The 12988-nt window shown below is 40.0% G+C and overlaps 1 protein-coding gene across 1 annotated transcript in view; it reads right to left on the bottom strand.

Moving 5' to 3' along the window:
* EFNA2 (ephrin A2) overlaps nt 1–12988 on the bottom strand; it is a 323250-nt gene that overhangs the window by 103347 nt on the left and 206915 nt on the right. Inside the window, exon 2 of the mRNA XM_069739590.1 lies at nt 2879–3171. Coding sequence (XP_069595691.1) covers nt 2879–3171 — 293 coding nt within the window. The remainder of the gene's footprint in view (nt 1–2878; nt 3172–12988) is intronic.

Raw genomic sequence — 12988 nt, 5'->3', positions numbered from 1 at the left:
CTGACAAGCCTTGCAATCACCTGTGTCATACAGCCTGCAAAGTCTTGCAACCACCTATGTGTCTTACAGCCTGACAAACCTTGCAAGCACCTGTGTGTCTTGCAGCTCGACAAGCCTTGCTATCACCTGTGTGTCTTGCAGTCTGACAAGCCTTGCAACCACCTGTGTGTCTTACAGCCTGACAAGCCTTGCAACCACTTGTGTGTCTTACAGCCTGCAAAGCGTTGCAACCATTTGGGTGTCTTACAGTCTGACAAGCCTTGCAATCACCTGTGTCTTACAGCCTGACAAGTCTTGCAACCACCTGTGTCTTACAGCCTGACAAGCCTTGCAACCAACTGGGTGTCTTACAGCCTGACAAGCCTTGCAAGCACCTGTGTAAGTTACAGCCTGCAAAGCCTTACAACCACCTATGTGTCTTACAGCCTGCAAAGCCTTGCAATCACCTGTGTGTCTTACAGTCTGATAAACCTTGCCACCACCTATGTAAATTACTGCCGGATGAGTTCTGCAATTCACTGTGTAAGTTACAGCAAGCCAAGTCATGCAGCACCTGTGTGACTTACAGCGTGCAATACCCTGCAACCTCTTTTGATTTACCTTGTGAGCTGTGCCAATAAACTGTTCCAGTTGCTCAGTTACGGTGTAACTATTATGATTGTGCTCTCATTAATATACTGAAAGTGCTGTACAGTACTAATTGTATAGTGCAAGTAAACATCCATTCTAACCATATTTAGCACAAAACAGGAGAAACCGAGCTCAACAAACTTGTGAACAAATTTCTTTCTTTATTCACTCGAAGTGCTCAGTGGAGGATAAAACATAATCAGCGATATAAGTTACATGGTATGCAACATCAAATTTTCACAAGTTCGTTAAGCTGGATTTTCTCCTGTTTTGTGACTGCTCTATGCCTTGACACAGCGTTTCCTTTGCTCTGAACACCTAAGGATGTCTATTACGTTGAGCTGGACCCATGTTTAAACCATGTTTAGGCTATGTAAGTCCTCCCATGAAGTTCCATGTTTAGGGTCATGTAAGTCCTCCCGTGAGGTACCATGTTTAGGGTCATGTAAGTCCTCCCATTAGGTACCATGTTAAGTGTCATGTAAGTCCATCTGTGAGGAACCATGTCATGTCATGGGTCAACGTGAGAACTCTGCGGTGCTAGCGGGGACCTCACCGGAGGTCAGGCAGTTCAGCCTGGCTGGGAATGCAACCTCAGTGACAGGAGGTAACCTTGATAACGTCACTGAGGCTGCCCTCGCAGCAGTTCAGTCACCAGTGGTTCTCAGCCTGGATGGTCGCATTTTGGTACCGGCAAGGTTGAAAACTGATTTTCCCCCAGACATGGATTACAGCATGGGACAGATTGACGGAGAGGAGAAGGATATTGTTGTTTTTTTAGTTTTGTTTTCTTACAGAAGATGAGGGCTTCGGTGGAATTAGGCGTTTCGTAAGTATAACTGTGCTTGGTATTTTTAAATAAAAGTAAAACTGTGTTTTTTTTTATTTCTAATAAATGACTTTATTCTGGCTGTGTCTTTATTTACTATATAACTATAGGATTAGTAATGGATAGGTGCCCTATAGACGCCTCTCTATTACTAACCTCAGGGCTTGATGTCACCTGACAATACAAAGGTGACATTAACCGCACAAATATTAACCCCACTTGCCACCACTACAGGGCAAGTGGAAGAGCCGGGCAAAGTGCTAGAATTGGCGCATCTAATAAATGTGCCTTTTCTGGGCAGCTGCTGGCTGCTATTTTTAGACGGAGGGGCAAAATCCATAGCCCCTTACCAGCCTGAGAATACCAGCCCCCAGCTGTCCGCTTTAGCAAGGCTGGTTGTCAAAAATTGGGGAATCCTACACCGTTTTTTAAAATTATTTATTTAAATAATTAAAACATATGGTGTGGGGACCCCTCTATTCTTGATAACCAGCCTTGTTGAAGCTGACAGCTGAGGGTTGCAGCCCCCAGCTATGAGTTTTGTCTGGCTGGTTATCAGAAATACAGGGAAACTCACAATGTTTTTTTTTTCATTATTTATTTACAGCGCAGGAACGGCTGATGAATACTCCCATCAGCCGCTCCTGCTCTCGCTGTTATTAGCAGCAGCAGGTGTCAGATGATGGGAGCAGTAGTCCCAACAGCTGATACCAGTGACCAGAGGTAAACTTCATACCTCTGATCACAGCTGAGAGCTCACACTGTCAGAGTGGGAATGGTGGCTTTCTGACCAGTCATGAACATGACAGTGGGACAATCACCCGATGTTCGGGCAGCTGAACCCGAACAGTAACATGGACTTCCTGATGAAGTGCCTGAACAGTAGGTGTTTGGTGCGGACGCCAAACTTTACTGTTTAGGTTCGCCCATCTCTAGTCATCTGTAGTATATCTGGAATGGTAAAGATTCCCTTGGGTTGCCTGATTGACAGGAATATTATTAACCTGAAGGAATTTTAGATCAGCTTTATAAATCCATATGAAGAGGTTACATTACTCTCTCTGACATCACAAGTTGTAAGCTGAACATGTGCTACATTTTTATGTATTATAAAATAAGTGAAATTCTATTTTTCCTAAGCATTTTACCTTTATTGGACATATTGTAATACACTTTAAAGTAAATTAAAATAATTCTATAATCCACATGGAAGGAAGCCCTTGTGTAGTCTTGTAGATTTGACATTTCCTGTTTTACATTACTATTTTATATTGCTTTATTGGCAATGTGTATGATGTATGATATGACGGTTAACACTTAAAGAATATATCATTTTGTGCTTACTTTTGGTCCATCTATAAATAAAATAGTTCAACATGTAAGGCCTTTTTTATGTCCCCATGCCCCTCTGATACTTACAAATATAATAATACTCATGTCCAGGACGAAACTCGAACCCCAGAGAAAAAGGCGTAAACAGCTGGAATTTCTCTGAAAACTTCAATGGTCCATTAGGAGAATCTGGTCGGTTGCATTCCCATCTTTTGAACCCCTTCTGACGATGGTCACAGGAGGCATGGCCATCATAATTGACCATATAGAGTATATAGCGCTCCATTCTATCTGCTGGGAGTGGAATCTCGTAATGGGGGCAGTAAATATCCAAGTAGTCATTGATACTCACATCCACCGTGTAGTCGCCATGATGAAACCTATGGGACATAACAGCAATATTAGATACTATGTAATATCATCAGGCTAATTCATTCAGATAAAGCGAATTCAAAGATTTTCAGAAGCAACCAAATACAGTAAAACCAAAAACAGGAGAATAAATCCAGAAAAATAGAGATGCTTTATATTAGAATTTTTTAAGGTTTTCTAAGTCCTAGCTAGGGTTCTCTTCAAATGGGTGAAAAATCAGTGGCTTCTGGGTTTCCCAAATGTACCCAGACCATGGGGCATATGCCTCACCTCTCTCTGTGCCCATGAAATTGCCATTTTATATATGATTATATCTTATGATTATAATGTGCAGTATATGTACGAGATTTAACAAAGTTAGAAACATTGAAATCCCTAAATTCTGTTCGAGACCAAGAGTATAGGCCCATAGTCTTGTGATGGCTACAACTCCCCTCATTGGGACATAGCTGTGATGTTTGAACAATGACTAAAAAAATCTCATGATTGTAGCCACCTTTAGCATCTAGGCTGTATTTAAAAATAATTCAATTTTTTGTTTTTATCTTTGTCTCAGCTAAATAGTAGGGCATGTCATTTTCTTGTATTATTGCTGAATTATCACCTCTCTTTCTGTGACCCAGACTTTGACTACATGTATCCTATAGCGCCCAAAAGTCAGTGTCTTTGTACATTCCTTGAGACTTATTGGGACTCTTATGGGAATGCATAAAGAGATAGACTTCTAAAAATATTTGATGGAGTGTTCCTTTAACCCTCATCTTCTAAGATGTTCTTCAATGATATAGCACATAGCTACAAGTAAAAGCAGCCATTGTTCATTCGCCGCTCACGGAGGGAAATGTCAATAAATAATTACTCCATGTAATACGGCAGTTTGTCTTCACTGTTTCCAAGTTGTTTTCACAAGCGCCCTTTGGGTAGATTTGCCATGTGTGACTATATTATGTCACCCACTGCTGTGTCTGTACATTTACAGTCAGGTGCAACACAGGTGTAAAACCACTGGGTACGTATAGCACCAGATTAATCAAAGCAATGCGAAATACCATGCAATATTTGATTTTCAAAACAAAACAAAATATTAGTACAGCTTCAACTGATTTTCATCTTCAGTCTGAGATGATAGATTAAGAAAAATGATTCCATCCATTAAACACATTACACCGACTGCAGTCACAAATCAATAGTAACGGAAAATCGGAGAGTGCGTGAAATGTACGCCATGCATAGTATAGCTACCAACAGCTGATCTCTGCAGCCACTATCAGCTTACGCTACGCGTGGTCATCTGTTGCTTTCTCTACAAAACGCTCCTTTTCCTTGTAGCTGCAATCTCTGATTCCGACTGGTGTAATATGGCCCAAAATTACTACATTTTTTATCAATTTTGTATAATTTAAAACAGTTTTATGCCACTATTCTGGTCGAAAACTATTCGATGACTTGTAGCAAAAGAGGATACGGCAAGTATAGTTACATAGTTGTCGTAAAGTATAGCTTTTGTAGAATTCCGCTGTATTGAAACACTCATCTCACTATACTTTAGCGTACAGTACAAAAAAAGATACTAACAAACCTGTCATTACACATGCCAAAAAGAATTCATGATATATACTGTACTTTTATGAGCCTAACCTCGTAGACAAAGCCTTCAGAGATGGAACTGAAAATTAATTTAAAGTATGAATATCTATGGAACACAATACATTCACGGCAACTTGTCACTTATCTGACCGTTTTTGCCATAACAGCCTTGTTACCAAACTGTTGTCAAATACCATCCAATATTTAACATGACCAAAGAGAAGCTGGCTGAACTTTCCCCATTTTTGTTCACATACCATAGGGCCCGATTTAGCCAACAGCTACGCCTAGATATTTCTTTCTTTAACAGGTATGGTAAAGTGTAGTCCATCTTGTTTCTCTATACAGAGGCATCCCACAAAAAAATGTATATCACACAATATCTGATGTATTTTATCATGGATGTCTATAGTTGACTTATGCCCCTGTGTGCCTTTTCCTCAGAGTGTTCTGATGAATGTATACCCTGCACAGAAGCCTCGGTTGTGGTATGACCAAAGCCTTAATGTTTTTGCCAATACTTAAATTTCAATCACACATTTAAACAATACAAATAAACCTTTTTTTATTAGGTGTTTTTGTGTAGTGTTTAATTTTATTGCAGTTTTCATTACAGAATCCACAATAAATCTACCACATATACAGATGTGCCGCCTCTTTGGTTTCACATATACACATTGCCGAAGAAAGGCATAAGAGATATTGTCTTCTTTTTCTCATCTGGCCTTCTTTATTTCAGTGAATAACAAAGCAGCTTTTGTTCTCTACTCCGGTATAATATTTCCATCATATAATAAATGCAAACCACACAAGTCAAAGAAAACAATAGCAGATGATTTTGCTCACTAGTACTCATGGGCTCGAGTGCGAACTCAGCAGTGTACTGCCATAAACCAGCGTTCCTAAAAATGCTCATTTCGGCATACAGGCGGCCCTCAGGAATTAATTTCACATGAATATTAGAAGCACTCATGCCTGTCTATGAATATTTCATATATTTTACCCTTACAAACAGAGGGGTTAATTCTTTGGTTTTTCTCACTGCTCAATGAATCTGAGAAGAGAACAATCTCAATCTCTTCACAAGTACATCTGTCTCCCATGTGAACACCTATCTATTCTTACAGAAATTAATTGAAATATCTTGTAAGATTTTCCATGCATGAATTTGACAAAAATTTCTGTGTCCCCCCTGTTAAATCCCAGAGCGGGATGTTGACGTTTTTTTCACAGCAGGGCTTCCTCACCAATTAATTTGAGGTTTCTACCCATTGCACTTCCAGTTGGATAAATCTGCCTCGCTAGCAGAGATGTGTCAGGCCTGTCGCTACAATTCTGTTTTGAGTCTCTGACAGGTAGAAAAGAAATCCGCCCTAATTACCTGCAAAAACAATTGTTGACTACACATTGCAGCGGCTGGTACTCTTAGGATAAAATGTTTTGCTCAGGGCTCTTCTGAATGGATGCCAGCTTGAGACAATGAAAGAATAGAGAAGTTAATACAGATGTCCCTGGTGGGAGATGGAAGTATATATATATATATATATTGCTTAGAGTTCTGGACATGTGTGCTGCCTTTGGGACAGGTAGTGTAGGTGTGTTTGCATGTTATTGGAAGAAACTGCTTAAATTAACTTGTCAAACCCCAGAGGAGCCCTTGAGGGATTTTGCTTCTCACATTCAGTAACGACTGTGTAAGGATATATCGCTTCAGTTTCCGCTAAAAAAATACCTTCATGACTCAATCTGGCCCGATGCTATAAAGTATACTCCAAATTCATGGAAACCTTCTTGAGACCAGGACATACAATTTTTTTGTGAGCAGTGGTCATCTGTGGGATTGGTTCGTTCATGAAAGGGCAATTTTAGATAATCAAAAAGCCTTAACAGACAATCTGATAAGTGAGGCATTTAGAAAAACTGGCCTTTTGAAAAAATACCTCGATCGAGGTCTTCTCAGAGGTGTTTTGTCAGGGCCTTCAGTGCACTGTATCTAGGATGATCACAATAAGAGGAAAGTCTGAAAATAAGCAATACATAAAATTACCTGGGGTTCCTCAAACCCCAAAAGGCAGAAATGCTATTTCAATGTAACCAAAGGTACATCTAAAACTCTTGTTTCATCATAAGAGGTAAAACAGAGAGACATAAAACAAAAATTCCCTTTTTTTCAACATGTGAATTGCTAAAACCTTCTAATACACCATATTCAATTCTCAATTCAGTCATAAGGCGAGATTTTGCCAATACCCAAGTTACTGCATGTAGAGGAGCTGCGGAGACACCATTACATGTTTCTCAACGCAGGCAGTGAATAGCCAGGCCTTTCCCCGGGAAGGAACAACCAAGGGAAGGGCAGCATCCAATAAAGGAAAACATCCAATAAAGGAAAACCACCTATGCCAAGCATGGTATCCATCCACAGACAGCTGTTTCGGGGTTTTTGCCCCTCATCAGTGTGGAGTAGGAAACTGGCTATCAGGAGCAGTGCCTAGTAGAAAGTCTATAAAGGCACGGACGATTGACCTCAATGTTCCTATGCTGATATAATCTTATAAATGTGCCCCTGATATGTACTGTGTAATGGCTGTCTGACTGTACAGGAACACGGTCTGATCATATCACATCTCCTGGGCAGGGGAGGAAGCAAAAAATCATACAGACAGTACACACCGGATTGCAGCTGATGCTTTCTGTAAGGTAAAGCTTATATTGCTTATTTTTAAGCAGTCTCTATACTCTTTTATTCTTCCTCCCCCTTACCTACCCAGGAGATGTGATATGATCAGACCATGTTCCTGCACCATCAGACACAGCCATTACCCAGTACACAGCCGGGGCACATTTATAAGATTATCTCAGCACAGGAACATTTTTTTTTACACACATCCAATTGTGGAAGTTATTATTCCAAGATCTATTGATTATAATGAACTTTAATTGTGGGAAAATCCCTTTAATAATAGACTTTTAAAGATTTGACTACGATGATATAAAACATTGGCTAAGCATCAGAAGCTTAAAAGAGCAGTCAAAACCTCCCTATTGAAAGTTTTTGAGTGCTGCAATCTAATTTTTTTTGTTTCTATGTCAAGGAAGCATAATCTGAATTTAGTATTGAGGATTAAATAAAAAAAAAATGCCAAAAAATATTATTTTGCTCAATGAGTAACAGATTTTTGGAACAAACGTCCTACAAATGTGGTTTGAAAAGTGAATTCAAACATGTTTGTGATAAACATATATCTATCCTAAGATAAATATAAAAAAAAGGAATGAATCCTGCTGATTTGATCAGCTACACTGTCATTTTTGCAATCAATATCCTGTTTTTTCTTTATATGCAGTCAATCCTATTTTTGGTCTGTGAATTTTATGTTGGTGTTCAGAGAGAAACTATAAGGCAACATGCCAGGGAACTATGACTAATGGGAAATATCTATCTTCATTCTCAAGCACCAATATTTTGCAATGAAGCAAGACCATTTGGGCAACAATACTCGCCAAGCATTGTTACCGAAGTGCAAGCTGTGTGGCGCAGATTTCTCACATTCCCGCTCTGTCATAAATGCCCCTCTGCTGGGTAGTCACGGATTACTGAACCTACGGATTGGGATAAGCAGGATTTCTCATACTAAAATCAGTGGGTAATATCTTCCTGACTGCTGGGCTGGTCTAATTGATACGCAAATATAAACAGGAAAGGAATTAACTGCATTCAGTCTTCCAAATCTGTGCGCTTCGTCCCCCTCATATATTCTGACTAGATTGACAGGCGTAAACGGTACGCCTGTTGTAATATGTTTGCAAGGGGAGACAAGAGCGGGAAGCGCTACAGGAATGCTTGTCAGCTGTCAGTCTCCTTTTAAACAACTCAAGACAAAACCCTGACAGAACCCCCTCTGTGAAGTCAGTGGCCGGGTCACTGACATTTCAGCTGTGAAGCTGGGGAATAATTCATGAACCTGTAGAACACTAGAAAGTCCTTCACAATGCCTAGAGCTTCATGGGGAACTTCATAGCACCAACCCTAGCGGCGTAGTCGGATTCTCACCATACTGCATCACACAGTCTCCAGGTTTCACAGCACTATGACACAAGAGTTCACACTGAGGGACCACAAAGAGCTAAACAGTCTAATGCCATTGACCACTTTTCAAGTCAAAAATATGATTAAAATTCCAGTTATATGAGCTCCTTAAAGTAACCACTACATATACAGCTCTGGCAAAAATTAAGAAACCACCACATCAAAACCTTGTCATGGGCAGCCCAATCTCCAGACCTGGAACCCATTGAAAACCTCTGGAATGTAATCAAGAGGATGATGGATAGTCACAAGCCATCAAACAAAGAAGAACTGCTTACATTTTTGCACCAGAATCAGTGTGAAAGACTGGTGGAAAGCATGCCAAGACTCATGAAAGCTGTGATTAAAAATCATGGTTATTCCACAAAATATTGATTTCTGAACTCTTCCTGAGTTAAAACATTAGTATTGTTGTTTCTAAATGATTATGGACTTGTTTTCTTTGCATTATTTGAGGTCTGAAAGCACTGTTTTTTTTTTAAATTTTGACCATTTCTCATTTTCAGAAAAAAATACAAAATGTATTGCTTGGAAATTCGGAGACATGTTGTCAGAAGTTTATACAATAAAAGAACAATTTATATTTTACTCAAAAATATACCTATAAAGAGAAAAATCAGACAATCTGAACATTTTGCAGTGGTCTCTTAATTTTTGCCAGAGCTGTACACTTGACTCTTATTTGATGAAAGGGCCAGGGAAGGCCTTCATGTATACCTTCACTGTGTGCAGACATCCTTCTGTATTTTGGTGAGGCTTGTACCTAAGGACAGTATGAAGCTGCAGATTATCACCTCTCTAAAGAAACATTTATGCCAAAAAGTTACTTGTTTCTCTCTTCTGTGTGAAGAATTCATCCGTCTGATCTCTATTTAAATGGAGATTGCTCCAGCTAACAAAGAGAGTCCCACTGGGCCTGTAAGTGGCAATTCTGCACGATGGGTAGGATCATATTGATGGCCCCTGGAAATGCAGCCTGATAGTGTGAGCAGATACTGCAGCATTTAATAGAGATGGGGAGACACAGGGTGAATGAAAGCAGATGCAACATTTAAAGGCACAATGTTCCAGGCATATGACTGTAAGAAGAAAATGCAAAATGCTAACCTGCCTCTGAGCTGGAATAAATGCATTTCAATGAAGTGTCCGTTTACTGCAAAATTTCTGTTCCCTTAGGAGTCTTTCATAGGAGTTTCAAAGTAAGAAATTCATGGTAAATCATATTTGATCATATTTTTTGGCATGATCCCTTTCTATTAATGCCTATGACTTTGCATAGACACTATACTGCCTGTTCTGAATAGTATGCTTTGATATTTCAAGTGATTTTTAATTACCGCAGTGATAATCTTTATTCAATGACAAAAATAATGATTGACAAAATGAAAAAAAAAAATCACTTGTTGTGGATACAGTAAAGAAGGTCGCACAGGTTGTCGCTTGACTATTGTGCTGTCTACTAATTGGAAAACAATAATTAAATTGCTAGTATGATCCACAAGTCTTCGAATAGTCATCCCATGGACTGTAAGTTATGACACAGCAATCACAGTATGCCTATGTGACAGTTCAGCAAATTCTCTCGGCAAGCTCTCGTAGCTCTCCAGTCATCGTGCTGCCGGCATCAGCAATACGTTGGCACCAGTGTGCTCTCAGCAATCAGTGCCTGCCTTCCATGTCGGTAGTCATTGCTGGCCATCTGGGGCATGGCAAGGAAAGAGTGCTCGGTCGCAGGGGCAAAGCTGCATAGACCAGTTCACTTGCAGTAAGGGAGTTGGAAACAGTCTGGCAAAATCTGAAATGAACCTCCCATCTCATTATTACCCTCATCAGCTCTCTGATCACATGGGGAAAAACACTAATTAAGGGCAGTTCTTTTTTATCCTCACAATCCAGTAGTGCCAACCCTGCCCCTGGCAAGGTAACTTTTAAAATGTAAAATTAATACAAGAGAACAATTTACCAATGCACTTTTCAGATCTCTTCTCCATATTAAAGTCTAGGCAAGGAGCAAGGATTAGAAATAATTTGCATTTAAATCAAAAACTCAGAGCTCCTTGCAGACTGACAAATTTGTTAAATTACCCTTTATTAGATATTATAAATTGTACACATTGGAAAACAGATGAAAGCAGATAAAACGGGTGGTTGAGCAGTATATTTGCCCGGACACATTTATGCCACAATTGCCTTATTTTGTCTCGGGTTGGTATATCAAATATTGGAAAACATTAGCTGAGACTTTACTGTTAAACCATGAAAATCTAACAAATATATTGATAATGTGAGTCTCCGCAATCTGAGACAGGGTGGTGGTTGGGAAATGTGGTCTCCTGACAGAGATTTTGTACAAGTGCGTGTTCCTGCTCAAAGACAAATCACACTGATGACCGTAATAAAGCCATAGTCACGCTGCGCTGTTCCCTCACAGTAGGCGCGGAGGTGCACAAACCAGGCAGGCCCATTACTGTTTCCTGGTGATCACAAATTTCGGTTCATCTGGACACAAGGGTTATTTTTAATAATGTGCATCCAGAGTATTTTCCTTTTGCCCCCAAGCCTTTTAGTTTGCCTTCAAATAAATCAGGAGATGAACAGAAGAAAGAGCAGAGCTGACATTTCCATGGTCTTTTGTTGAGGACCATTTAGCTGCCTGCCTAAGTTTTTTTTTTTAACCGGTAAATGGCTAATGCACATGAAGAGTGCTTTCAGCTCAGATAGGGCTCTATCTGTGAGATCTCTTGTTCTTTCTGCTAGTCCATTCATCTCCAGAGGAATGTGATACGGATGTCCCTTGGATGGATTATTGATACGATTCTCCTTGTGCGTGTATTGTTTTCATCACACAGATGCAATGCACAGGCAAGCTCTTGTTAAACAGGGGGACTAGGGCAAACCAACAAAGAATGTTTCCTTTGCAAAAACAGAAGGTGGTGTACACCAGCATGATATCACCCAAGAAATCTTAAGCTTCACATAATGCTACAGAATAGGAGGATTCTCTATTCTTTCCTTTAACCGATACTCATCTACGTTGGGTTCTTTTCTTGTCGGGAAAGCTCAGCATGCTTCTTCTGCATGAAAGGGGTTAACCGAGGAGTTTTCAAAGCTGTGTGCATTTTTTGTACCCCAGCACAGGAAAAGCTTCAGCTAAAAACAATCAGAGTGTGAGGTAGCAGCACTACATAAGTTTAATTGAGCAGTATTGGTTTTGGATGGTTCACAAAATAAATGGAGCCCCCAGGACTGTGCAATAAAGTACAGTATGAACTATTGATTAAACGTCATCACAAATTACAGCACCGGAGCCCCTCAGTTCCTCTACACATGACCTTACTGAAAGAACCAGCATCTGCCTCTTTTATACATGCTAAAGAAATATTTTGTGTGGGATTTGATGTGTGTCCCTCGCTTCATTAAAGCTGTCAGCTCTTGGTGTGAAGATATATAACTGTGATAGCAGACACCTTGTAATTTGTTTAGGACCAAATGCAACACAAACTGTGCCTCTGGTTGACAAGATGGAGCACGTCAAGGGGTATTTTCTAACCCCACAGGATCTGCCCTTAGAAATAAATGATTAGTATCGTAAATGGTCTCATGAGACCAGGGGAAATGGAATGTGACTAGTACAAGATATGCCGCGTTAGGGATCCTACACTTGAAACACTGCAAGGAAATGGTGGATTTGGGATGACAGCTGCCTGTGTAACAGAACAAATTGGGAACATTTTCCTAAAAAATGAGTCCCCTTTCTGTACAGTCCCTTCTAACAATATTGATACGGCGTCATGCTTTCATTGCTGCCCGCTCTCTTGTGCTGAGACATCATTGTTAGATTGCAGTGTCTGCTTAATAAGACCTTTTCCAAATGTGAAGCGGGAAAAGGGCCATTTGTAATTGCGAAGACCTAGATCATTGCAAAAGAGAGGATTACAGGTGCTTGCAGAGGATGAGTGAGCAGATAGAGCAGTGATGAGCACTTTGTGGATGCCAAGACGACTTTTTTAAAACAGGAATATGGCCCCGTGCCCAGATTAAGCTTAAACGAAACAAAATATCTTTTTATGACTTGAGTCCAAACTGCAGTCAGAGGTTTTGTGATCAGTTGGGAATGGTGAGTGAACAGAGACAAATTAGCTACTGAG

Source organism: Ranitomeya imitator, chromosome 1 (assembly GCF_032444005.1).
Source record: "Ranitomeya imitator isolate aRanImi1 chromosome 1, aRanImi1.pri, whole genome shotgun sequence".
Classification (NCBI taxonomy): Eukaryota; Metazoa; Chordata; class Amphibia; order Anura; family Dendrobatidae; genus Ranitomeya; species Ranitomeya imitator.
Note: the sequence above shows the minus strand (reverse complement) of the source record. Positions and strands in the feature narration are given on the sequence as shown.